The 27,416-nt window shown below is 40.3% G+C and overlaps 1 protein-coding gene across 2 annotated transcripts in view; it reads left to right on the plus strand.

Moving 5' to 3' along the window:
* The window catches only part of Hmg20a (high mobility group 20A), a 76,031-nt gene that overhangs the window by 12,858 nt on the left and 35,757 nt on the right, over window positions 1–27,416 (plus strand). Inside the window, exon 1 of one of the 2 annotated variants that reach the window (XM_087561975.1) lies at window positions 17,698–17,773. The exons of the other annotated variant lie outside the window; for it this stretch is intronic. Within the exon in view, the coding sequence (XP_087418101.1) occupies window positions 17,769–17,773 (5 nt within the window). The 5' untranslated portion in view covers window positions 17,698–17,768. Of the gene's footprint in view, window positions 1–17,697; window positions 17,774–27,416 lie in introns of those variants that run through there. 2 annotated transcript variants of the gene reach the window in all.

The raw sequence follows: 27,416 nt of genomic DNA on the forward strand, positions 1-27,416 counted from the left end.
CTAGCTGTATGTCACTTTCTAGTATGTAATCTTATGAAGGGAAGAGCCCGGAGTGGGGCACTGGCTCAGTGTAAAGGTATTTATGGCTAAGCCTTGTGACCAGGATGGTTTCCAGGACTCTGCTGGTGGACGGTGAGAATTGACTCCTGAAAGTTGTTCTCTTACCTCTACACATGTGTATAACATACACATATACACACGCGCGCGCACACACACAGAGAGAGAGAGAGAGAGAGAGAGAGAGAGAGAGAGAGAGAGAGAATAAATAAAAATAATGGAATTTTAAGAAAAGTGAAGCGGTAATACTATTCATTATATTAATCTGAAGTGTCTACTCATCATAAGCCCTCAATGGTTTTGCTGCCAGACATCTTACATTTAATTTTTCATGTTCTCACAAGAAACTTGTGAGGCTGTTATTTTTCACCTTTCATAAGAGAAAAATGGAAAGAATGCTTAAATCCCCTGATTAAACAATCTGTTGGATTAACAGAAGCAGGGCTTCCTAGGTCCTGTGGACCTGGTATGTTAGTTATTTTTCTTGTTGTTGCATCAAAACTCCTGACCAAAGCCCCTTAAGGAAGGGAGGCTTTGGAGCTCATAGCTACAGGATATAGTCCAACATTTCAGGGAAGGCCTGGCAGCAAGAGCTTGAGGCTACCCTTAGATTGCATCCACATCAGGAAGCCAAGAGAGAAAAACTAGTCTGGGATCACTCCATGGAATTGTGCCTCCAGCATTAGAGTAGGTCTTTCCAGCTCAATTAACCTACTCCAGAAATTCCTTCAGGGGCATGCTAGAGATTTGTCACGGGTGATTCTAGAGCTGGTGAACTTTCAGTATTAACCATTATAGATGAACAAATTCTGGACTTTGGGAAAGGAACCCACAAAAGCAAGGACATAAGAGATTGAACTTCCACAGAGAAGCTTAAGAAGCCAGTATTCTAAATTTATTTCTCCTCAAAGCATTTTGCTGCACAGGGTCCAGAAGTATAAGAAAATAAATGTGCGTGGCTTTAAGCCAACAGTCTGGAATGACTGTTACAGCAGCAGTACAGCAATACTGCTGTATTGCAGAGGCATGGGGGAACAGTGGGAAGCCTAGGGTAAACATAAGTGGAGCAAAGAGAAAGTTAGAGGCGCTCCTGTAACAGAGATAGGACGACACAACACCTCAAGCTGCATGGAAGTTAGTGAGAGCTGTTAGGAGGAATTGACTGCCTTGAATTCCAGAAGAAAAATGTCAAAAATCAGTGCTTTGATTATATCATTGGGGAAAAGCAGCAAACCACACCCAAACAAGTTGAAGAAAGGAAGGAAATAGTAAAAAATAGAAATAAATAGAAAACAAACAAACCAGAAATTTGTTCTTTGAAAGCTCTCAGAAAATGTATAGGCCTCTAGAAATTCCAATCAAGGTGGGAGGAAGGGTGCTTAAATTTCCGTTATCAGGAATGAAAAAGGAGACACACCTTTGTGTTCAGTTGTTGAGACAAGTATCTAATCATGATACTCAGAAGTAGAGACAGCCATCACATGTGGCTAGAAAGAGGATGGTCTTTTACACATACTGCATGTTTAAAAGGTAAAGTGATAGGAACAACTTCATATGAATAGATTTGAACTTTTAGGTGTAATGTACAACTTGTTACACATGTCACCAAAATTAGAATATCTGAATACTCGTTTTTATCTATTAATAAAATTTAGTCTACTTAAAATCTTCCTGAAGAAACTACAGCCTAGAGGACTTTATCAATGAATTCTTAAAATATGTTTAGGTGACCCATGCAGCACACGTCTGAGTCCCAGCACTTTGAGGGGCAGGGGCAGGGCCAGGCAGAGATCTATGTGTTCGAGGCCAGCAAGAGCTATATACTAAGAATTTGTCTCAAAAAGCAAACCAAAAACGTTATAAAGAGAAATGACCTCAGCTTTACTCTTGTGTGAAATATAATTTGTTTTATTGGGTTGACAAAGCCTTGATGCCAGAACTGCACAACGTTGATTTTTCTGGGGTTCGTTTTGTTTGTTTGTTTGGGAGGGTCTTTTTGCCCTATCCCAACCCCCATGCCCTGGTTTTTCAAGATAGAGTTTCACTTTGTAGACCAGACTGGCCTCAAACTCAGAGATCCACATGCATCTGCCTCTCAAATGCTGAGATTAAAGGCGTTTTTAAAGATTAAATGTTTTTAAGGCCAGTTTGTTTGTAAATTACTTCACAATTCGGCCAACGAAGGACTTGTAAAAATGTCACAAGTAGATATGAAAAGACAATCAAATTTTAAAATAGACAAAATATTTAAATAAGCACTTCACAGAAGAAACTATTCAAAGGCTTATAATCCTCATATTTGTATAAGATAAATGCAGATGGGAGCCACAGTGAGAAACCATTGCATACCCATTATACTGGCTAAAATTAAAAAGTGTGGCAATAGATCAGGGCGCTGGTACATACCTGTAATCCTGCCAGTGGGAGGCTGGGTCAGGGGGATCTTTCCAAATTTAGAGCTAGCCTGGTCTGAATAGTGAATTTCAGGCATGTTATGGCTATATAGTGAGACCTTGTCTCAAAAATACAAAATCACCAGCACAGACGAGACTGACAAGAACAAGACCTAATGATGTAGATCAAATGCAACTCATACTTCTGGGTGGGTTCATGACCTATCGCAACTATCATGGAAATCAGTTTGGCTGTATGCGCTAAAAGTTGGAGCGGTCCTCTAGCCTTACTACTTCTCAGAGTACTAGACAACAGAAACTTATGTTATTCATTCACCGAAACACAGGAATGTCCATAACAGCAGTCTGAATGCCCATCAAACTAGAATGGGTTAGCAAATGCCTTCTATAACAAAGTAGATGGCCATCATGTGTATATGTGAACAAAAGAACCCAGATAAAAATAACTGCATACTAGGTGAACTCAGTTCAAAAATGGGCAAAACAAATCTATAGTGTAAGAGTCCTAAGTGTTACTTTTGCAAGGATAATGCATAGAACGGTTTTAAGTGGGGGAATTTCTGCCTTGTAATATTCTTTTTCCTGGTGTGGCTATAGTTGGTACTGTGTATACTTCATGAAAAGCAATCAGGTTAATACATATGATGTCAGTTGTTTACATTTATATTGTCTTAAACCTCTCACTGCTCATGTGACCTTAAAGATGTTGCTATGCTTTCCCAACTCAAGAGAGGTGAGGTGCTTCTGCTCCCATTGCTCTGTCAACAGGCTGTGCTCTTAGAACTCCAGTAACTTCTGTGCTGTCCACCAACATAGGCATCTTGCACAGTCTCCCTTACTTAATCCAAACCATGTGGGTGTCTCTTTGTTTTTCTCCATTGAAATTGTGTAACACCATTTGCTGTTCATCTACCCACCTCTGTTAGTGTCATCTGGGTCAGTCACCTTTGTGAGCTCCTTATTTATCTAACTCATGAGTTCCTTCATAGGTAATCCTCTTCTTAATCTACCTATCCTAGGTCATGCCTCAAAGTCATGGAAAGTTTTACCTGTCACACTTAATGAAAATGCCTCAACTATCTTTGTCTCAAACATTTCTTCTGAGCTCTGATATATGGCTCCAACTTGACTTTGGTCACAAAGTCATCGTAAAATGAATATGTTGAGTCTTAAATTGATTTTTCCCTTCTAATTCTAACAGCTCAAACATCTAATTTCTCAGTTAGAAAGCTTGACATCAGAGCTGATGGCTTATCAGGATAAGGTGTTTGCAACCAAGCCTGACAACCTGAGTTCACTCCCTAAGACCCAAATTGTAGGAGAGAACCAGCTCCCACAATGTAATTTTGATTTTTTTTAATTTTTTTAAATTTTGACTTTTATTTTATGTGTATGGATGTTTTGCCTGTGTGTGTGTTCACCAGTTGGGTGGCTGGTACTCATGGAGGTCCAGAAGGGAGCATTGAGTCCTCTGGGCAGAGTCACAAACACTTGTGAACTGCCGTGCCAGCTGTGCCAAGTTGTCAGGGAGAGCAGCCAGTGCTCTTAACCAATGGCCCGTCTCTCCAGCCCCAAATGTAATTTAACAAAAGAAAAAGAAAGAAATCTCGGTTTCATTCCCGAGTCTCATTCTCAAGCACATATGTGCACACACCCCATCCAGACTGCTGTGGCGCCTCTGCAACAGATCCATCCTCTCCCCCGTCCTCATTGTCACGGTCCTAGTCCAAGCTACTGTCATGCTGTGGTAGCTGCTGCAGCAGCTTCCTGTGGTCTATCTACACTCGTTCTTACCCGCTATTTACACAGAAATCAGAGTGATCCTTTTAAAAACATGACTAACATGGGCCCCTTGAGGTGGCTCTAGGTAGAAGTGCCTGCCACCAAGATAACAACTTGAGGTCAGCTTGATCCCCGACCCAACATAGTGGAAGAAGAGAACCAATACAGGTCTTTAACATAGCTCCATGTGTGTGTAATTTGGCTCCTGACTATCTATCTGTCTTTGCTACTTGCCTCTCCTCATTTTTCTCCAGAGCACCAGATTCCTCCCCCACACTTCAGATTTTTTTGGGGGGGAGAGGGGCTGTGTGTGTGTGTGTGTGTGTGTGTGTGTCTAACATTAGGTCTAATAAGCTTCTCTGTGGAAAAGTACCTACTTCAGCATTTGGCTCTCGGTGACGTTACTTCTTCAGATGGGCTTTATCTAAATGATGCCTTCTACTGTTACTCTATAGCTTACTACAGAGTAGTAAGCTCTTTTTCTGAATAGGATTTTCACAATTTTAAAATTGTTTATTGACGTATGCATTCAATATCTTGCACCTAAAGGTGAAATTTTTCATGAAGGCAGGGACTACCTGTTATTATTGTAATCCTAGCACCTTACTCATGATTGGGTATAAATTATATGTTAGAAAACATATGGTAAACAAGAAAATGTGTCACGGAGCCTTAAACTGCACTTGGGGGAGCACTGTATAGTTGCGTCCTGTGCCCTGGTCATAGGAGATTATTTCCTCTGGCTCAGTCCTTCTCAGCAGCGTCCTCAGAAACAGGCACTGGGTAGTCATCGTGATGCCTGAAGACAGTTTGTGATGGTCAGCTGGTCTTCCCAGTACTGAGCTAAACTGGCTGTGTGGGCAGGTTTTGTTTAAGCCTCCACAAAGGAATATATACTTGCCCACATTTCTTAGATTGGAGCCCTTAAAAACTAAAGGCAGAGTTGAATTCTCAGTGGCAGAATTGGCTCACAAATTTGTCTTCTTTTTCTAGAATGCAGTTCTTTAGAAACCATAACAGCCCCAGAAAGGAAAGATGATCTAGTATATTTGTTTGTTACTAATAATATTGACAGTATTGTTTGTGTTCCGATCATTATAAGTATGCCATGATGCTACCACTTTAAGTACATGACACATCTCTTCATGAAAATACAGCAGAAAATGGCCACATTTCACAGTGCTAATGTCTTCATATATCTGTAAGACACACAGATTTTTAAAAAGTAGTCTGTGTTTTCTTAGACACTTTGTGTTTTCCCTCGTTCTTTTTATGTTAGAGGTTATTTTCTTAATCGTTTTAACTAATTTTCTTAACATCCAAAGTAATGAATACCATTGCCATTTTCATACACACACTGTCCACCTTCCCTGCCCCCCTACTCTTCTTGGTTAGTTGGTGCTCTTTCTTTCCCCAAGATAAGTTCCTTTTCTGCTTTCCTGTCCCATGTATTCTGTTTCTCTCTTCCTCTCTTGCTCCTCTTCTTCTTTCATATTCCCTTCTCTCATGTGCTACATGTATATGTCCATGAGGTGTTTATAAATTTCAGTCTGGATTCTTCTTATGAGAGAATGTATACAGTATTTGAGTCTGACTTACGTACTTACTTAATGACCTACTGATCTGCAAGTACCGTGATTTCACTCTTAACAGCTGAGGAGAATTCTACTGTGTATAATGCACCACATTTTCTTCACCCACCCGCCTGCTGGTGGGCATCCAAGCTGGTTCCTCTTCCTAGCTGTTGTGAATAGTGCAGAAATAAACACGGGTGTGCAAGTGCCTCTGTGGTGTGCCGACTTAGAACTCTTTGAGGAAGGATAGAGCCAGATTGTTTGGTAGTTCTATTTCTGTTGTTTGGAGTTGGGGATGGAGCTCGAGGGAGCTCCATACTGATTTCCATAGTAGCTGGAGCAGATTACAGTCCCCAGCAGTAGAGAAGTGTTTCTCCCTCCACATTCTCAGCAGCATTTGTTTTTGTTTTCTTGATGATACCCCTGACTGGGGTGAGATAGAATCTCAAAGAAGTTTTAATTTGCAATTCCCTGGTGGCTAAAGTTGTTGAACACTTTCAAATATTTAATGACCATTTGTTTTCTTCCTTTGAGAACCGTTAGACCTAGTTTTTAATTAAATTACTATTTTTAAAACTGGTTTCAGTAAAACAGAATGCTTAATTGTACATGTGATAGGAAATTATAACAGTTTGAAGTAGCTTTATGGCTACTAGCATTTCTTAAGACCCTTGGTGGGGATGAGATGGTTTACTACCAAAATAATGTTGTTTCATTTTATTTTTGACTATTTTGCATTCAAATCTGAAAGTGCACCAATGCTTACTTGGTGCCGTGGAAGGTCAGGAGGAGGCATTAGATCCCTGGAAAGTGAAGGTACAGATAGTTGTGAACCATCAAGTTGGGGCTGTGAATGGAATCTGGGTCCTCTGCAAGACAAGTGCTCTAACCACCGAGCCATCTCTCTTAAACCCTACCAATTTTAAATGAAGTAAAGTTCATTTTAAGAGGGAATGTTTTTATTATACACTTATTATTTTCTGTGTATTTTAGTGTACACTAAATAGGATATTCTTATTTATTCCTAGAGTCTAGTACTATTCTTAGAAGCTTTATGTAAGAGACAAACATGGTCAGTATTTCTGTGGCTGGGAGCAGGGTTAGGGCTTTGGTGGGGGAGGAGGCAGAATAACAAGATTAACAATTTTGAGTGCCTAGAAAAACCCACATTTCTAACTTTAATATTATTCATCCTACCTTAACAAAATTATTTTCTGTGAATGAAATATTTTTTAAAACTTCATGTATTTGTTGATATTTTTAAATTTACAAGGGATTCATCACTATTCTCAGGTGAGTAAAATAGGAAGCCTCTGAGTTCACAAATACCTGCTGCTGGCTCTGACGAGATGAGCCTCTGCCTGCTACTGCCGGCTCTGTCTTTGGGTTTTTAAGGTGTAAAATATTGACTTGAGCTGGTGAAGTTATGTCTTTAATACTGTAGTATTATGCAACTATGACGCATTTAGACTGCAGAGGGAGAGTAGGGGGCTTAAAGTCTTCTGAAGTGGGTCGCCAATTTAAGCAATGTGATTGAGTACTTTTTGTGTCCTTTTCTAAGGGAGGGGGCGGGTGGAAAGCAGTTTTATTTTGTCAGAAATGCAGTGTCAACTGGTGTTCGTTCATTTACTAGAGAAACAAAAACAAAACAAAAAGCTACTACATAAGTCTCATGTACAGATTTCTTCTCCCTGGTGTTTAATTAAAATCTCTAGCAACTCACGATACTGAGGATAGACTGTAGATTATTGGTTATGCAGAGAAAGAATTGGGTCAGTCATTTCTTTCTAGCTTTCAGCCTTTACTAATTACAGTCTTCTCATATGTATTTTAACAGCTTTATCTAATAGCACCATCATCGACAAAGAACAGATGTGTTTTATAGTCTTTCTATAACTATGGACACATCAATAGAGTTGTTCTCTTTCTATAAACAGTTTAGCCAGGCATGGTGGCACAAACCTTTATATCCAGTGCTTGGGAGGCAGAGGCAGGCGGATCTCTGAGTTCAAGGCCAGCCTGGTCCACTGAATGAATTCCAGGACAGCCACAGATAGATAGATACCTTGTCTCAAAAACAAAATACGGGGCTGGAGAGATGGTTCAGAGGTTAAGAGTACTAACTACTCTTCTAGGGATCCTGAGTTCAATTCCCAGCGACTGCGTAGTGGCTCACAACCATCAGTAATAGAATCCAATGTCCTCTTCTGATTGATAGATATGTTTGAAGAGAAAGAAAGTTTAATGTTTGCTTATTTCAGCAGAAATTGCCATTTAATTTTTTAATTTTTTTTTATATTTATTTATTTATTATATATAAGTACACTGTAGCTGTCTTCAGACACACCAGAGGAGGACATCAGATCTCATTACAGATGGTTGTGAGCCACCATGTGTTTGCTGGGATTTGAACTCAGGACCTCTGGAAGATCAGTCAGTGCTCTTAACCGCTGAGCCATCTCTCCAGTCCAATTAATTTTTTAGTACAGGGAGTTGAACCTAATTCTTCACACATGCTAGGCAAGTGCTTTACTATGAAACATACTATCCTTGAACAAGCTAGCCTTGAAGATGTGATCTTTCTACCTCAGTCTCTGAGTCTGCCCTGTAATAAAAGCATACTGATGTAAGCGCTCTCTGCTTACGTCTTGCCCTGGAAGGTGGCCTCTAGGTGACTACTGCTACTCCAAGGTGAAAGATTAGGGAACAGCTAGTATAATTGCATCCTTGTCATCAAAACTTAGAAAATTCTGGTCTGGTAAGATGGCTCAGAGGATTAAGGCACTTGTCATAATGTCTGATGACCAGAGTTCAATCCCCAAAGCTCCCATGATAGAAGCAAAGGACCAACTCCCACAAGTTGTCCTCTGACTTCCATGTATGTACTGGATCATATGTGTGCATGTCTGCACCCAGATTATAGTCAGTCAGTGTAAAAACCTTTTAATAAAAGAAAATGCCTACCCAGTTGCCAAAACATTAGCAAAAATTATTGATCATCATTTTCTATATCAACGATAATATACAACTTGTTAATAGTTGACTGTCAACCAATAGGATACTTGAGTTGAAGATTTGAAATTCAGTAAGTGTGAGGCCAGCCTGATCTATATTGTGAGTTCTAGGACAGTCAGAACTACACAGGAAGACCATATACAAATTAAATTCAGGCTAGGAAGTTGTCTCAGTTCTAAAGTGCTTGCTGCCCAATCATGAGAACCTGAGCTTGGCTCTCCAACACCCACATAAAAACCAGGCACAGTAGCACACGTCCCAACTCAGCACTAAAGGACAAACAGGTAGCTCCCTAGAACTCACCGGCCGGCCAGCCTAGCCGAGTCAATGAACCCCAGGCCCTGTCTCAGAAAATAAAGTAGAGAAGACGTCTGTGCTAACTCTGGCCTACACATACCTGTGCATGCTCCTGTACAAACATGGACATACCACAGATACACAAACATGTACATATACACACAAACTATGTGAAATTCAAATCAAGTAAGACTATATGTGGGACATTGTTTTATAAAGCAGTACTTCAGTGTAATGATTGTGAGAGCTTTTTTCCTCCACTATACCTAAATTGTTTATTAATTTGATTTGGGCTTTGTTGTTTTCAAACTCAGCTCCCACAGAGAAAAGAGACTGTGTTTCAGCTGATATATGAACCCTTAGCTGCATTCCTGTTTGTTGTCTAGCACTTTATATTTCTAATAAAGATAAATCATAGCTCCTGCTCCAGAACTACTCAGCTGTAACCTAGCACTGCCGTTTTATACACTGTTTTCTTTGTCTTCCAAGCAGAGCACATCTCCCAAACCTGAGAATCCACTTTACCTCAGTAATGCTAAAATGTCTTGGAAGTTAGCGAAAGGGAAATTGAAACATAGCTGCACCATGGGATCTCAGTCAGTTTTACAGCTTTCTGACTTACTTGGGAATGCAGGTGTAATGGTTCTGAGTGGCGTTTGCTCTCCAGAGCTTTAGAGTTGATTGCAACTGAAATGTATTACAGGAAAAAAGATAGATGGTATAATTAAGAGATTGTCAGGGAGATCAGAAAGAACTTGTATCTGATAACCTAGTAATTTGAAGGCCTGAAACATATTTAAATTTGATGCTGTTGAAAGCAGTGTTTCTGGTGTAAGAATTCAGAGGAAATCTACATCCTAAATGGTTATATAAATTGAGCCTTAAACCTTACAGTACTTATCTTCCTAATTATTGGGTTATTTTCTGAACTTAAGATATTTGATATATTTTATTCTTCAGTTAAAGAGGGGTAGGGATCAGGGTTATAGGTTCTTTTAAAAGAGGATTTTTAAGTTACATTAATTTAGTGTGTGTGTGTCTTTAGCCATTGAGCAATCCTGCCTACCTAGGGTTACATTTTGCTTTTATTCCTTTTTTTATTTTTTAATTACATTTTTTATTATTAAAATGATTTTTCAATTTAAATATATTTTGATCATTTCATCAGAGGGTTGGAGAGATGACTCAGTGGTTAAGAGCTCTTCTTCCAGAAGGCCTGGGTCCAATTCCCAGCACCAACCTGGCAGCTCACAACAATCTGTGACTCCAGTTCTAGGGGATGTGAAATGCAGGCAAAATACCAATGCATGTAAATAAAAATAAATCATTGGATATGTTTTTTAATTATATGCTTCCTCTTCCCCAAGTCCTTTCAGATTCTCTCCCAATTCTTACCATCCAACTTTAAGTTCTTTCTCAAACAACAAACAAAAACTAAATATAACACCCCCAAACAAAGAAAACAAAATTTAAAAAAACACCCAAAAGGAAACAAACTGTAACCAACTGAAGGAATACAAAAAAACTGCAGTCCGTTATATATCAGTCAGCCACTGCCCATGAGGACTGCCCTGAAATGGTGACATACCCAGTGTCACCCCATTGGAGAAAACTGACTTTCCCTCTCCTAGCAGGTCTGAGTGACAGTTCTGTTGTTAACCTTTACCCTAGTGGCTAGGTATTCATTCATTCATTCATTCATTTTATTAAATATAACAGAATAAAATAATAAGATAAAAAATCACAAACAGCAGGAAAAGAGTCCAAAAAAGACCCAACAATCAAAACCCACTCATTTGCACACTTAGGAGTCCCACAGAAATGCTAAGAGGCCAGAATACACACACAGAAGGCCTGGTGCTGACCCTGTGATGCTGCTTCTGTCTCTGTGAATTCATAGGAGCTTTGTTCATGCTGATTTAGAAGGCTGCCTTTTCTTGGTGTTCTCTAGCCCCTCTGCCTCTTAAACTTTCCCACTCTTCTCTAAGTTTCCTGACCTCTTCGGGGAGAGATTTGATGGTGGTATCCCATATATAGCTGTTACTTCAGGGTCTCTCTCTATATATATAATATATATATATATATATATATATATATATATATATATTATACACACACACACACACACACACACACACACTACATCTGGCTCTGGGTGCCATCTGCTGCAGGAGGAAGCTTCTGATGATGGCAGAACAAGGCACTGATCAGCGAGTATGGCAGGATATCATTAGAAGTCATTTTACCGCTACTTGGGGGGGGGTGTTGTTTTTTAGGACCCTGGACTATGTAGTCTCAGGATCTTGGTCACCCGAGCAGTGTTGGGTATGTATTCCATCCTGTGGAAGGGGCCTTAGGTCAAATCAGTTCTGTCGGTCACTCTCACAAGCTTTGCCACCTTGCAGGTGATAGACCATTATAGATAAAGGCTTTGTGGCTTGGTGTTTACATTCCTCCTCTGATAACATGCAGAATACTTTCCTGTCTCAAAGACATTGAACAGAGGAGTCAGTACTCTATGTAGGTGCTGGCTCAACATCTCCATGTTCAGTGAGTTGTGTGGGTGTTGTCCTCAGCAATGGCGCCTTTGCTGTCAATAACCTATAGACCTGGCAACAGCCTGGGTTGTTGGGGATTCCTGCTCCCTTTAGCCAACAGCCCAGTTAGATGGAACCCAATTCGGAGCCTTTGTTTGTTTACCAGAGATGCCACTAGGGACTCTGTCTCCCCAATTTATTTGGTTGAGTTCATTTAGATTGTCTTCATATGTGTATATATTTTAGTAAGTTTCTACTGTATTAGGCCTCCATGCTCCCCCTCAGTGCCCCTTAATTTTAGCAGCCTCTCCCCATATTCCTTTCCACAACCCTCCCTCCTCCCCACTTGATCCTCCTATTTCACCCACACACACACACATCCCTTCATAACTTTTCTATTTCCCTTTCCTTATAAAATAATCTATGTGCCCCCCAAGTCCCTTCTACTGTACTTCCATTCTTCTGTTCTGTGGATTATAATACATGCCACATTTGTCTTTCTGGGACTGGGGTACCTCATTCAGGATTTTTTTTAAGGTTTATTTATTTTATGTATGTGACTATATTGTTGCTGTCTTCAGATTCCATTACAGATGGCTGTGAGCCACCATGCGGTTGCTGGGAATTGAACTCAGGACCTTTGGAAGAGCAGTCAACCATTGAGCCATCTCTCCAGCCCCTAGAATGATTTTTTCCTACTTCCATCCATTTGCCTACAAATTTCATAATGTCATTCTTTTAACAGGCAATACCCCATTGTATACATTGTATACATTGTATAAATGTGCCACATTTTCTTTATCCATTCTTCTCTTGAGGGACATCTAGGCCATTTCCAGTATCTGTGTATTATGAGTAGAGCTATAGTGAGCGAGAATTCAACACAGAAAGGAATGTGCTTTTGTTTTAATCCCAGCTGTGGGGTATGGACCTGCTTCACAGCAGCTGACTGTGATTTGCCTCATGCTCTAGCAGAGGCATGGTTTTGCCAGCTGCAGATGGTTTTTGCGATTGTGGGACATTTGGACTTCTGGGGACTTTTTAGAGGTTATATAAACGCTAGGATCCCCAAGAGGTGTGGGTTGTTGTTAGTCACAATTTGTCAAGTACTCATGTGCAAAGAAGAATCAAGAAAAAGAAGAAATTAGGTATCCTGAGAGCAAAGATCAAACTTGCCCCAAGGAATTTGATTCCCCTAATCAGCAAGAAGTAGTCTAATGATAACATTGCCCCCTTACTGACCCCTGACTTTATTCAGGGATCTCTTTCCTCTCCTATCCTTTTTTTTCCTCTCTTATCTAGTGTTAGGAGGTTGAAAGGGTGAAAGAAAAAAGAACCCACAAAGTAGCCAAAAACAGCTACATAGAGCAGCAAGAACATGATTGAGCAGGTATCTCTGTGGAAGGATGAAGCATCCTTTGGCTATATGCCCAAGAGTGCTACAGCTGGATCTTGAGGTAGATTGGCGTCTTCCTGAGGGACTAATTCCTGAGCCACACTAATTTCCATAGTGGCTATACAAGTTTGCACTCCCACCAGCAATATGTGAGTGTCCCTCTTACTCCACATCCATGCCAGCATGAGCTGTCAACTTGTTTTGTTGATCTTAGCATTCTGACATTCTGACAGGTGTAAGACAGAATCTCAAAGTAGTTTTGATTTGCATTTCCCTGGTGGCTAAGGATGTTAAGCATTTCTGTAAGTGTTACTCAGCCATTTGAGTTTCCTCTTTCGAAAATTCTGTTGAAATCTGTAACCCATTTTTTTATTTGGGTTGTTTTCTTGATTCCTAGTTTCTTGAGTTCCGTATATATTTTGGATTTTAAACCTCCATGGGATGTGTAGTGAAAATCTTTTCCCTTTCTGTACACCTCTACTTTGTCCTTATGATAGTGTCCTTTGCCTTACAGATGCTTCATGGGGTCCTATTTCATAATTATTGATCTTAGCGCCTGTGCTAACAGTGTTTAGTTCTGAAAGCTCTTTCTTGTGTTAGTGAGTTCAAGGCTATCTCTGACTTTCTCATCTATCAGGTTTAACTTATCTAGTTTTACATTGAGGTTTTTGATCAATTTGGAGTTTTGTGCAGGGTGATAAATATGAATCAATTTGCATAGAAAGTCTTCGTGGACTTTTAATTTGACTAGCATCATCTGTTGAAGATGCTATCTTTCCAGTATGTTTTTGGTTTATCAAAAATCAGGGGGTTGGGGATTTAGCTCAGCGGTAGAGCGCTTGCTAGAGGCCCTGGGTTCGGTCCCCAGCTCCGAAAAAAAAGAAAAAAAAAAAATCAGGTGTCAGTGTGTGTTTGGCTTTCTGTCTGGGTCTTCAGTCGGAGTCCATTGATGAACATGTGTTGTTTTGCACCAACACATGTTTTTATTACTGTAGCTCTGTATTTACACGTTAGAATCAGGACGGTGACGCCTCCAGCAGTTCTTTCATTATTCAGGATTGTCTCAGCTGTCCTGGGTTTTTGTGGTTCCATATGAAGTTGAGAATTGTCCTTTCAAGGTCCATAAAGAACTGTGTTAGAATTTTGAAGGAGATTCCTTTGAATCTTAGTTTATTTTGGTAGGATGACCATTTTTTACTGTATTTACTAGTAAGCCAGCCAAATCTTACTTCCCAAAAGGATAAATTTGTGAGATCTTTCACTCAAGAACAGAGATACAGGCTACCAAAGATGTGAATGCTGCAAAAGGTTTAGTTGTTGTTAATATGTTGCTTTAAATTTTTTGTTATATTTTCTTTCATCATGCCAAGATTCCCTTTTCTTCAGTTTTCTTTCCTTTTTAAATATTATTTTAAAGTTTATAGGACCAAGTTATGGAACCAAGTTTAATCAATTATGCAAATGATAAAATAATACTTTAAAACATTCATGATTTAAACAATTTTTTATTTTGTTCTCCCCACTACCCCTACCACCAGTGTCACCCCCTCCTGACACCAGGGCCTTGTGTTTGCTAGATAAGTGTTCTAACACTGAGCTAAATTCCCAACTCCTTAACCATTTTTAAAAGGCATAACACTTATCCTTTTAAACAGAGACATTTCAGAAGAGAAAGTAAAAATTTCACAATGAAGCTGAACCATAATCAGAGCTACTGAAGAAGCAGAGATAAAAGGATAGCAAGTTCAGGGCCAGCCTAGGCTGGCTGCTAGAGAGTGCAAGGCCAGCCTGAGCACTTGGTGAGACCCTTTCTCAAAAAAATAGGCAAAAAAACAAAAGGGCTGGGAGTGAATGTAACTCGGGTATAGAACATTTGCCTAGCACATAGGAGGCCCTCAGTTCAATAACCAGTATCGTAAAAAAAATAAATAAATAAAATTTAAAAAAATTTTAGATCACACAGAGACAATAGATAGACTCTGAATACTGGAATGATTCTAAACAAGGGTGGCATTCATAATTACATTCGTATTTTAATATGGTCACTGAATCCTCTGTGGAAACAGACTAGAGACAGGTCAGACTAATCGGAGGCTGTTAGAGTAATCAGAGCAAGGAAAGGCTTTACCTGTGACAATGAGAACCTAGAAAAGAAGGTCAATCACATGGAAGGGGGGTTGGAGGGGGGGTGAGGGATTGGTTTTGATGGAAAGGCAAGGCAGCAGCGTTGAAAAGGACACTTGAGCTTTTTATTGTGAATAAAAGAAAGTACTTTCTAGAGGACAAGGGCAATGGAACAGATTTAACAGAAAGAATATGGATTCCGGTTTTTGTGTGTTCGTTGTAGTTTCTATAATACATCAAAAGAATACAATCCATTGCAGATGCAGGCTCAGAATTTAAAAGAGTGGGTTTAGAAATCAGCAATACAGGTTGCTGTTAAACAAGTGGAACAGAGAGAAATCACTAGGAAAGCATACAGAGAGATCAGCAGAGGCAGAAATAATACATAAAGATAACAGGTAACAAAATGTATATAAGAAGTGTATAGGAAACTTATGTAGTAGTGGGAAACGAATTACAAGAGTCATTTACAACATCAAATGCCGTTGAGAGGTCAGAGTAAAAATCAAGTGGTCATTGGACTGGGGCGATGGCTCAGTTGGTATAGAGTACTTGCCTTACAAGAATAATGGCCTAAGCTTGATTCCCAGAATCCACACCATCACAAAAGGAGATGAGGAGTGGGGCACAGTGGTATAATCCTAGCTCTGAGGAAGCAAAGGTGGGATTCCTTGAACTCATTGGGTAGCCAGCCCAACTTAATTTTCTTGGTGAGTTCCAGGCCAGTAAGTGACACATGCACGTACACACACATGTCTACCAAAAGGAGCACCTCAGAGGGTACCAGTACCTGAGACTATTCCATAAAGTTAGAAATAGAAATGAGGTTACTATAGGTTTCAGACGGACTAGAAGTGATGCCTAGAGTAATCTTTCAAATGAGCAAGTCACGGGACAGTGGTCAGGAAGAAGACAAAAATTAATGGAAGATTTTCCTACAATCCTTGTTTGGTTTTGTGCTCATTTAGAACTAGAGTGATTACATCTGAAAGAAAAATAGTAACAGTAATCCTTGTCGCCAGACAGGTTACAATGGTAGTAAGACAACCAAGGTCCTTGAGGAAACTGGGTCACTGCAGGCATGGTGCCTTCTATAGAAAAGACAGATGCATGAGGAATCACACGAAATGGAAAGACTCCTGATGCTAGAGTGTAAGTGCCAAATGTTACATGAATAAAAGAGCTGGTAGCTCAGGGAATTAAGAAAAGTCAGCTGGCAGACTCAGCCGCATATCGTCTGAGTTCAGCTTTCTTTGTTAAGTCAGTGTACCATGGAGCCACACACACTGTGCCTTCGGTTTGATGCTGCCGATTACATTGCCTGTGGTACATTTCCTTGCTTAGTCCGATGTGTGACCTCCATTGTCTTCAGACATGTTCTGTAGTTCCTATTTGCATGCTGACTCCTTAGAACCATCAGTTTCATGACACCTCTCAGAGTACAGCCAAGAACAAATTTTCTCTCTTCTCAGTTCATATGCTGCCACAAAACTTCCCCAGAGTCATGAGATGAGTACATTTTACATTTGGAGTTAAGATTTATTTTGTATAATTCATGTTGCAAATGTCCTTGAATTAATTTTGGCCCAGTTACTGTTTCAGTCTATGAAATAAAAACAGAACATTGGGCCTGGGGATGTAGTTCAGTTGGTAGAGTGCTTCCTAGTGTGCACAAACCCTGAGTTTGCTCTCTAGCACAGTGTAAATTGAGCATAGTAGCATCATGTGCTTGTTATCCCAGCATTGAGGATGTGGAAGCCAGAGAATAGCAAGTTCAGAGTCATCCTTGGCTATATAATGAGCTTCTGGCCAGTTTGTTACATGAGACTCTGCTTTAAAATCAAAAATAAAAACTCATTTTCTTTGCCTTTATATTTATCTCCTAAGCTTTAATTTTGTAAAGATTTTTAAATTCCTTAAAAATTCTAGTAAGTTTTCAGATGTCTCTTTTGAGGTCAGGTAAATGCTTTTGTGTCTGCTCATAATCACTTTCCCAATTATTGATCTTCATTCAAAATGTCTAGATCAAAATAATTGCCACCAATTTATCAGCTTATCTTTTGTGTAAGAAATGCCATTCTCATCCTCCTGGTCTAAGCCACACCTTGGGACTTGCTTGTCATCTAATGTTCCCAGCAGTAGGACACTCACTCCCCTGCTTTTATGAACACACGGATGTAGTATAGCAAGGTACTGACACACATTTCAAATCTCTATTTTGAATAAAATTTCTACAAGCTAATTATCTACTCATATTGAAACAAAACTTTAAAATACTAAAGTTCAGTGAGGTGTAGAGGGAAGGGTGAGTAAACAAATAGCGAATGCCGAAGCCTAGAATGTTTCCAGCTGGAAGGAATCTGCGCACCAGCCAGCTAAGTCTCAGGACTTGGAAAAGTTCTATTTAGAACAGGGAACTCGGGAGATCTGTCTACCTATTCCCTCCCCCAACAGAATGAGAACCCAGAGACAGAAGCCTCGTAGGGATGGGTTTGGGGCTCATTCCAGAAGAACCACACCGTCTGACTACAGGAGCTCCTCAGAGGCTGGATAAACAGTGAACAGACTCAGGATGGGGTGAGCCTTGGGAGTTAGGGTGGCTCCTGTCCTGTGTGAATCTTAGTCCTAAACTACTAAACTAAACCAGTGTTTCTCCGATGTCTTCTCACTTTTTTGCATGTGATAGTTTAATATTTATAATATTCTTGTTTTCATTGTAAAAAGTATAGTGAATGTATCTGGTTGATACCCCTGGAAGGCTCGCTCTTTTCTGAAGGGAAAGAGCAGTGAACCAAGGGGAGAAAGGAAGGAGCTGGGGGTAGAGAGGGGAGGGACTTGAAGAAGAGAGAGGGGTAACCGTGGTTGGGGATGTAATATATGAGAGAAAAATAAATAAAAAGGGAAAAGATATAATTGATCCCTGATATTATTAGTATTTAAGGTCATTATTAATAAAGCTGCCATAAATATTCTCATTTTGTGGCCCTGGCTGGCTTGTAACTTACTGTGTAGAACAGGCTAGTTTCAAATTTGTAGAGATCAGCCTGCCTCTGCCTCCTGAGTTTTGGGGTGTTAAGCTATGTGTTACCATATCTAGCATTCTCATACATTTGGGAGGGGCGGTTAGGCATATACATTCAATTCTCTCCCTCTCTCCCTTCTTCCCTCCCTCCCTCTCTCCCCCTCTCCCCTTCTCCCCTCTCCCTCTTCCCCTGTCTCTCTCCCTCTCCTTCTCCCTCTCCTTCTTCCTCTCTCTCCCTCTCTCTCCCTCTCTCTCCCTCTCTCTAAACTTGACACAACCTAAAGTCACCTGGGAAGACAGTCTTTTTTTTTTTTCTTAAGACAGGATCTCTCTACACAGTTGTAGACCAGGCTGGTTTTGAACTCATAGAGATCCACCTGCTTTAACCTACTGAGTGCTGGGATTAAAAACATATGCCACCGCACCTGGCAGAGAAGCGTCTTAATGAGGAATAATCTACTTCAGGTTGGCCTTTGGGCATGTGTGTGGTGCGTTCTCTTGAATGTTAATTGCGGTAGGAAGACCCACCATGAATGTGATCAGCACCCTTTACTTGGCCAGACCTTGACTGTGTTAGAGGGACACCAACTGAGCATAGGAAGCACTTAAGGATCCGTGTTTAGTCTCTCTCTTCTTTACTATGGACGTTATGCTCTGGGTTTCCTCCTTCCTTCAGCCCTGGTAGAGTATGACCAGGAACTGGGATGAGATGGACTCCTCTTCTGCTGTGCTGCTTTAGTTGGGTATTTTATCAAGGTGACAGCTTGTGGGACATGGAGGACTTACTGTGTGAGTGAAGCCCTGCGTGAATGTATGTTGCTGAGATTGGGCATAGCCCTGTCAAAGACCAGAGCCTCATCTAGGGGATGATGGCAAAACCAGCCACCCCTCAACCCCTCAAGAGAAAGCTCAAAGGGATGGCAAAGCCTTCTCCTGGTCATGCACCACTGTTGATAGTGTTGCAGAAAGTATCCACCATAGCATTCTCCCTACCTCCGATTTATAGCCTGAAGCCTGCTCCTTACAAGATGAGCTCCCTGCCCCCTTGTTCAGCTATATGTCATAAACCTGGAGCCATCCCTCGGGCCCTATTATTACATTTCCTGCCACTGGACTGTGAATGTGTGTTTATCAAGGTCAGCTGTATTAAAATTTTCAAAATTAAGTTTTTTAGAAAATGTGAAAACTTCTTGCCATTGTCTGTTTTCCACAATTACATGGGCTTTTATATAATGATTTCAGTATATTTTCATGAATTTTTTGGGGGGAGTCTCAATCATAGATTTCTAATCAATAAGAGAAATGTCTTCTTCTGTTGCTAGATGATGGAGAAGGAATAAAAAATCACAATATTCCCTCCCCTTCTAAATTGGTTAGTTATCCACTGAGATGAACTTCACCTGTTTCTTGACCTCCTATAACATAAAGCATTAGTTTTTATAAAACAGAATGCAAACCTTTTCAAAGTGAGTATAAAATTTAATTTATTTTTTAATTGAGTAATTGAAACATGAGTTTTATAAACAAAGCTCATACTTTCCCTGCTAGACATTTCTACTTCTCTCTGCCCTGTTGGCAGTTCAAGAGGGATGGCTGAAAGACAGCCTAGGTGTCTATCACTAAGACTTCTTTGGCAATAACCATTTCCTAGCTAAAGGGAATTTTAGGGGTCATAGAGGTGGTTCAGCATGTAAAGATGCATGATCCTCAAACCTCACAACTTGACTTCAGTCCCAGGGCCCACAAATAGGTGGAAAAAAGCATCCCCACAGAGTTATCTTCTGATCTCCACACATGTACCGGGACACTCGAACCTATATACATACATGCACACACAATAATAGTAATAAATTTGGGGGATTTTTATGTACGTGTATGTGTGTAGGTATGTGCATGTGCCTGTATGTGCATGTGCCTTTGGGTGCCAGAAGGAAGCATCAGATTCCCTAGAGCTGGAGTTAACGGTAGCTGTGGTCTTCCTGGCTTAGGAGATGGGAAGAGAACTCAAGTTCTCTGGAAAGGCATTTGTGCTCCTGACTTCTGAGTCATCTTCCAGCCCAATAAATTGTTAAAGGAAGAATTTTGGTTGTATGTACTTGTGATGATGTGGTTTGGTTTGATTTGGTGAAGCAGGAACTTGCTATGTAGCTTGAGGCGATCTGAAACTTTAAACCTTCCTACCTCTGCTTCCTATGTTCATATTTTTAAATGTGTTTTCATGTTGAATATGAAGTTAAATTTTAACTTAAAAAAAAACTAATATGTGTTTGCCTAGCATGCATGAAACGTTGGCTCTAAACCCCGACACAATTAACTGGTCATGGTGGTACATACTTATAATGTGAAATATTATTGTGCATTTATATTGTGATTTTCAAAACCAAACATTTTAAGCAAATGCCAAGCTCATTGTCATGGCCTGGTTTTTTATAATTAATTGATTTTTTTTAAAACTCCATATTTTGACTTTTGGTATTTCCTAAGGCTGTATATAGTGTGCTCTACATTTCTCCCTGAGGAGACTGCCAGTGAGCCACACCACCTGATGGACTGTGGCATGAGGCCATCACATTCACTAGATTAAATGTACTACTATTATATACTCTGTGTGTGTGTGTGTGTGTGTGTGTGTGTGTGTGTGTGTGTGTGTGTGTGTGTGTGCAGTTTTATCTCTTTTTCATTGTTTGAGAATTTCCTATGTGTGTTTTGGTCAAATGCCATGAATTTTTTTATTCTGGATAATTTCAGTACATTTTTACTAGGTAGGTGAAAGCAAGAGGCTCAGAAGTTCAAGATCATAGTGGAGCATTAGGTGTGACTCAGTCTCAATAAATACATATGTATCTAGATCTACCCTTATATATGTGTGTCTATTAGATAGATAGATAGATAGATAGATAGATAGATAGATAGATAGATAGATAGATAGAATGAATGAATGAATGAATGAATCTTGACTTGGGATGGCACTGTGGTACAGTCAGTCTTGCAGTTCCATCCTATGGCCCAGGTACAGCCGTCACTCAGCCTCCAGTGTGCAAGGATTGAAGGCATGAACCACCATATTTGATTTTCCACTTTCATTAAAATAACAACAGTGTTTCTGGAAATTGGAACATTAAAGTCTGAAAATTAATTATTCATAAATCTGCCACCTTCTAATTTAACTTGTTTGGAACATTTAGGTGTTTGTTTCGGTCTTTTTTTCTTACCTATCTTTATATACTTCCTCATACATATTTCATTGAAGACTCTTGTAAGAGTTAAAAAGTAGCTTTTGCATTCTTGTTTGCAGAGCATATGAAATATTTTACTTCGTTCTCACAGCCTTCTCTTGAGGCAAAAAGAGCCCATTGTACAAGAACCTGTACAGCCTCTCTGTGGTACCACAGCAGATTTCAGTTCATGACAAAAGCACGTGCTAACACAGCAAGTGGATGTGTTTAGAAGAAAAGCTGTACAAACCAGTCTGCTGCCCACTGAACTCCAGTAATAGACAGTTCCAAAATTATATGTCCTATCAAATTTTAGTAAACCCAGAAAATATGCATTATCTTGAAGTAATCAAGTTAGTCTTGTTATTCTTTTGTTACAATTAATGTGGTTTTTATCTTTTTCACCTAAAATCCATAGATTATAAACCAAAGAGGTTCCATCTGTGAAAAGTGAGACTCAGGACAGGCAAACAAGTATCCTCAGAAACTGGTCTCTGAGGGCTTTCAATACATCAGACCTGAGTTTCGTGGCTATTTAGTAACTTGTCTTCTTTAGAATTTAGAAGCAAAATACAATAAAAATAATTGAGGGTACTTTATTCATCTGTTTGTTTGCCTGTTTGTTCTTGAACCTTTTCATTGTAGTGGTAGTGGTAGTGAAGACAGTACTGTTGCCTCCTTGTTGATAAGTTTCTTGTTTCTCTCTTGGCAGAGGAAATCTGAATCACCCAGTGTCCTCTACAATGTTTTTAGGTTGTTGGTTTTGTTGCTGTTGTTGTGTTATTGTCATTGTCGGGGGTGTCGGGGCAGGGTTTCCTGTATCCCAGACTGTTCTCAAGCTCACTATGCAGCCAAGAATGATCTTGAACTTCTGCTCATTTTGCAGCTACTTCCCAAGTGCTGGGATGACAGGCATAGGCCCCCTTCCCTGTTTGTGGAGTGCTGGAGATTGAACCAGTTGGGTTGTACAGACTGGACAGTCACTATCAACTGAGCTGTATCCAATCCCCGCACTGGCTTTTGAAAGAGTAAAGATTAAGAATTCCCTGCCTTTAAAAGAAACATCTTCCCACAGCTACAGAAGTGAGCTGGGTAAGATTACCGAGAGAAGGTGTGCTCCCTGCACCTGCCAGCACCTTTGCCCTAGAACCTCCGCTAATGTTTGGCTGGGCCCTGTGCTGCTTCTGCTTTCTTGTGTGTTACCTTCCTAAGTCCCTAGCCTTGAAGCATACTGTTTTGATGCTCCCTGCCTTAGCATTAACTGCATTTCTCAATAGCTAAGTGCTCCAGGCTAACTGTTGTATGTCAGTTAGTTCAGCTGTTGTCCAGTGCATCAGTTAGTGCACTGTGATGATTAAAGGTCGCCTCGGCTGTTTACCTTAGCACTGAATTCATCTACATCTCTGTATATCTGTTATGCTAAAGTAGATATTTACATATAGTGGCCATTGCCACCTTTCCACATAGTTTTTAGCTATTTGCCTGTCTCCAAATTATGAAGTATAACTATGAAAAGACATGAGATTGTTGTTGTTATTTTTATTTTATTTACTTCTGTCATTCTGCAGTGTATATTAGTCTTCTATTGACCAAATACTGAGAAAATCAGTGTACAGTAGAACCTTTTTGGGGGGAGGGGAGTTTGTGGTTTTGGAAGATCAAGCCAGGATCGCTTTAGTTCCGTGGGGCTGAGATAAGCTAGGTTTAATTGTGGAGAATGGAGTAAAGCAAAACTCTCACCTGAGAGCAGCTAGGAGGAAAGAAAAAGGGAAGGAAGACAAGAATGAAGACCAGGAAGAGAAGGAAAGGGTCAGAAAACAAAAAAGAAAAAAGATGCCTTCCCAGAGTATGTCCTCCCCTTGAACATCCCCACCCTCTCCCACTAGTAGCAGCTGCAAACCAGTTAGTTCTTCAGCACATGAACTTGTCATGGTAGGATATATTCCCAACCCAACCATAATGCCAAACATAGTGACATAGAATAAACTACAACAGTGTTTAAAGCGTTTTAGAGATCTCATTATGTTCCCTCTTGATCATTCAAACTCCCTATGTCAGTCATTCTCCTGCCTCTGCTTCCTAAATGCTGGAATCACAGATGTGTGCTACCATGCTAATTTTAAATTCCCTGATCCTGATAAACCTTCCTAAGGACCACCAAGAAGAGAGGCTGGAAAAATGACTCAGGTTAAAGCACTGGCTGCTCTTCTAGAGGTTCTAGGTTTGATTCCCAGCAACCACCTGACCGCTCAAACATCTGAAACTCCACTTCTAGGAGCCCCAATGCCTTCTGCTGACACTGCACACACCTGGTACACATATACAAGCAGGTCTCACACATATAAATATGCACATAAAATACAAATAAATATGAAAAATAGTTATCAAGAAGAGAGTGCAAAATACACATACCTTCACCAAATAAAATGTTTTTATTTTTGTTCTTTACATAATTAAAAATTTTGTTCTTTTAAAATGTCATAAATGTTTAGTTAGATGTGGCTCAATATTAAACAGAGAATTTGCCAAGCATTGCTGAAGCCCTGGGTTTATTCCCCACCCCTACCAAAGAGAGAGAAAGGAGGCAGAGAGAGGTAGGTAGGGATGTGTGTATATATCAGAGAGAGAATATCACATGATATCCTATAGGGAATATAGTTATCCCAACATTCCCTTTTCTATCTTCCTTTTGTGTTTTGTTTTGTTTTGTTTTTTATATGTTTTGTTTTTGTTTGGAGACAGGGTCTCACTGTGTAGCTCTGCATGTCCTGGAACTCGCTCACCAGAGTAGGCTGGAACTCACAATTCAAATTTGTGTGCTGGGGTTAAAGGTGTGCACTACAACTATCCAGCTTAATTTTTTGTTTTGAGATCGTGTTTCTTTTAACTTTGGCTGGCCTTGAACTCACAGTGTGTGAAGTCAAGAGTGCCCTTGAATTTCTAATCTGCCTCCACCTCCCAAATGCTGAGGTTATCCTCATGTACCAGCATGGTCAGTTTATGTGGGTTAATTCAGTACCAGGACTCCTCACGTGCTAACCAAGCACTGTAGCAGCTGAGCTACATCCCAGGCCCTCACACCACCTTCTTACTGCTATAGTATACCAGGAAATTAGAAAGGTGCTCCACACTGAGGAAATGAAGCCAAATTTTATTGAGTTATATTGGTCTGAGTTGATCTTGGGCATTCCTTGTTTCTTCCAGTAAACTTCCTCTTTTACTGCTAATAAAAGCAGTGCTTAGGTAGGCTGTGTAGGAATTGCAGTTTGAGACCAACGGACACCATAAAACAGCCAAACAAATGGACCGTAAACTCCAAGACAATACCCTGTTGTAAAATGACAAGTTTTGCTTTGGCAGAAGAAAGTGGTGATTTTATTTTTCCTGTTATCACTGAAACAAATACTGCTTCTTTACTTTTGTGAGGACTTTTTCCCTTCAGTACATGTGTGTCTTAATAGCGTTCCACCAAGGGGGATGCATGCCCATGTCCCAGAATTCACCTGTCTAGAAAGAAACTGACTGTAGGATTTCTTTTAATTATTTGATTCTTATTGGCAAAACTGTTACTTCATAAACATACTAAACAAGATGGCAACTTTATGTTTGTTTCTAACTCTGGCCTCTTCTTTTTCTTTCTTGATTTTGAAGAACATGTCTAGCTCAAGAAAGATAGCATACCATAAAATGCCATAAAACACAGCTGCCCACCATTGACAGCAAATACAATCTTGATTCCATGGTGAAAAGAAGGAACAGGGGCTTATTGTTGAAAATGTATGGCAGCTCGATCATTTCTCCTGTAGCAGGATACCTATCTGCTTTCAAAACAATTACAATAGTATATTTTCAGTGCAGCCTACCTTTTATTATGAATCAGATCAATGGACTGGCATTAATCTATGTACAGGGAACAGTTTGTAGATTTATTCCTAATTGTATTTGGTTTGTTTTGAACGTCAAGCCTGGCTCCTCCTTCAGTACATAAATCAACTACTTCACACCTACCTTTACTACTAGTTCCTTCTAAGCCTCTATTACCTTTCTGGTTCCTTGCCGAAGCCTCCTACATGGTCTCTACCCATTTCCCTCTCTGCCTGCCCACAGCCCCATAAAAATATTAGATCTCATGCCTTATTTACTTTTAGTAGCTTCCTTTCTAGGACATAAGCCAAACCCTTAATGTAACCTTCAAAGCTTAGTGCTGTGGTTAGCTCTCAAACTACTGCTTTTGCCTCTGGATCTGTCTGCCCAATTGCCACCTCCTTCAGCCATACCAGGCATTCCCACTCGGTGTCCATCTGCTCGGCCTGCTCTTCCTTCACATACGTATACACCGTTTCCCCCAAAGGAAACCGCACTGAAGCTTAGCCTCTACATGTAAAATACTCCCTCCCCTTGAGCCCTAAACCTCACTATTTAGCATCATTCATTTACTCAGTAGTTTTGATGTCTGCCCCAGTATACTGTGAGCTCCAAAAGTATTGGGGTTTTTGCCTGTTGTGAGCGTCTTATCATATCCCCAGTGTATAGAAAAGCCTAACGTGATAGGTAGACAGCAGATGTTTGCTGAATGGATGAATAAATGAAGGATTTGGTTTTCTGCTATCTCAGTCTTAGAATTTTTTAAATCAGTAATGGTCACAGGAGCCTGAGCTGAAACCCTAGAAATAAAAAACCCTGTACACTACCTGCTCTACCCAGCCTCTAGCCAAATACTGCCTTATGTCCATCTCTCTGCTTTATTTTTTGAATTTTTTGAGACAAGATCTCACTGTGTAGGTCAGGCTAGCCTCAGACTTACTATATAGCTGGAGTTGGCCTGGAACTATTCATCCTACAGCTCCCACCTTCCAAATCCCGTGTGTGAAACCATGGCCACCACACCTATCTCTGGAGTGCTGTTGTTTTAATGTTTATGAGTGTTTTGCCTGAATCTATGTCTGTTCACCACGTGTGTGTGCCTGGTGCCCACAGAGGCTGAAAAGGGGCATCAGATCCTCTGGCACTGGAGTTATAAATATGGAATTATAAATTGTGAGTGCCAGGAATTGAACCTGGGTCCTCTGCACAACAAGTGCTCTAACCACTGGGTTTCCAGTCCCCATACGTTTTGTTGGTTGGTTGGGTTTGGTTTGGTTTGTCCTCAGTTGTCCTTTTGCCACAGCCTCTCAAGTGCTGGGCTTAGCCTCATGCCCACCACCTAGTTGGGCCATCTCACTCTTTGTCTGTTCTTATTTCTCTTTCACTCAGGCTCCTACACGAATGACTGAGGTCCAAGGCTGAAGATGCTCAGCTTTCTGAGCATTATTTCAGGAATTTGTATACGGATTGCCTCCCCTGCTTCAGCCCTCCCAGATAACCTGTCTTCATCTCTTCTCTTGTCCCATTTAAAAGGCTGCAGCGAGAGTCTTTACTCAGTCTCATTTAACTGCCAAGTAGGATTAGCAGTGTTCTTACCCTCGCTGTAAAACATACTAATTAATGCCTACAGCCTACTGAGTGTTCTCAGCTAAATATTCACAGCTAGTAGATGATGCTGTAGTAAGCCTTTGTACTTCCACTTCCTCCGCTTAAATGTATAGGCATAGCAAAGTCAGTTGTGTTTATGCCTACCTGGTTATGTGCCCCCAAAAATGTAAATTATACATCTAATTAGATATTGCTAAATAGCTAATGCAGTAATTTTTAAATGAATGAACTGTTTTTTAAGCAGCTTTAGGCCCACAGGAATAAATGAAGCAAGGAGAATTCTGTGTGCTCACCATTCCCACAACCCACAGCTGACCCCACTGTCAGCATCCTGGCCAGAATGGCACAGCTGTTGTAGCCAGCACAAAATTGGCACACCACTATAATTCACATCAAGGTTTACTCTTGCTGGTATACATGCAGTGGGTTTTGACAGACATATGATAATATCTGTCCCTCACTGAATTACCCTACAGGAGAGTTTCAGTCCACATTCATTGTTCCCCACACC

The sequence above is a fragment of the Rattus norvegicus genome, chromosome 8, assembly GCF_021556685.1.
Source record: "Rattus norvegicus strain SHRSP/BbbUtx chromosome 8, alternate assembly SHRSP_T2T, whole genome shotgun sequence".
In the NCBI taxonomy this organism is placed as follows: domain Eukaryota; kingdom Metazoa; phylum Chordata; class Mammalia; order Rodentia; family Muridae; genus Rattus; species Rattus norvegicus.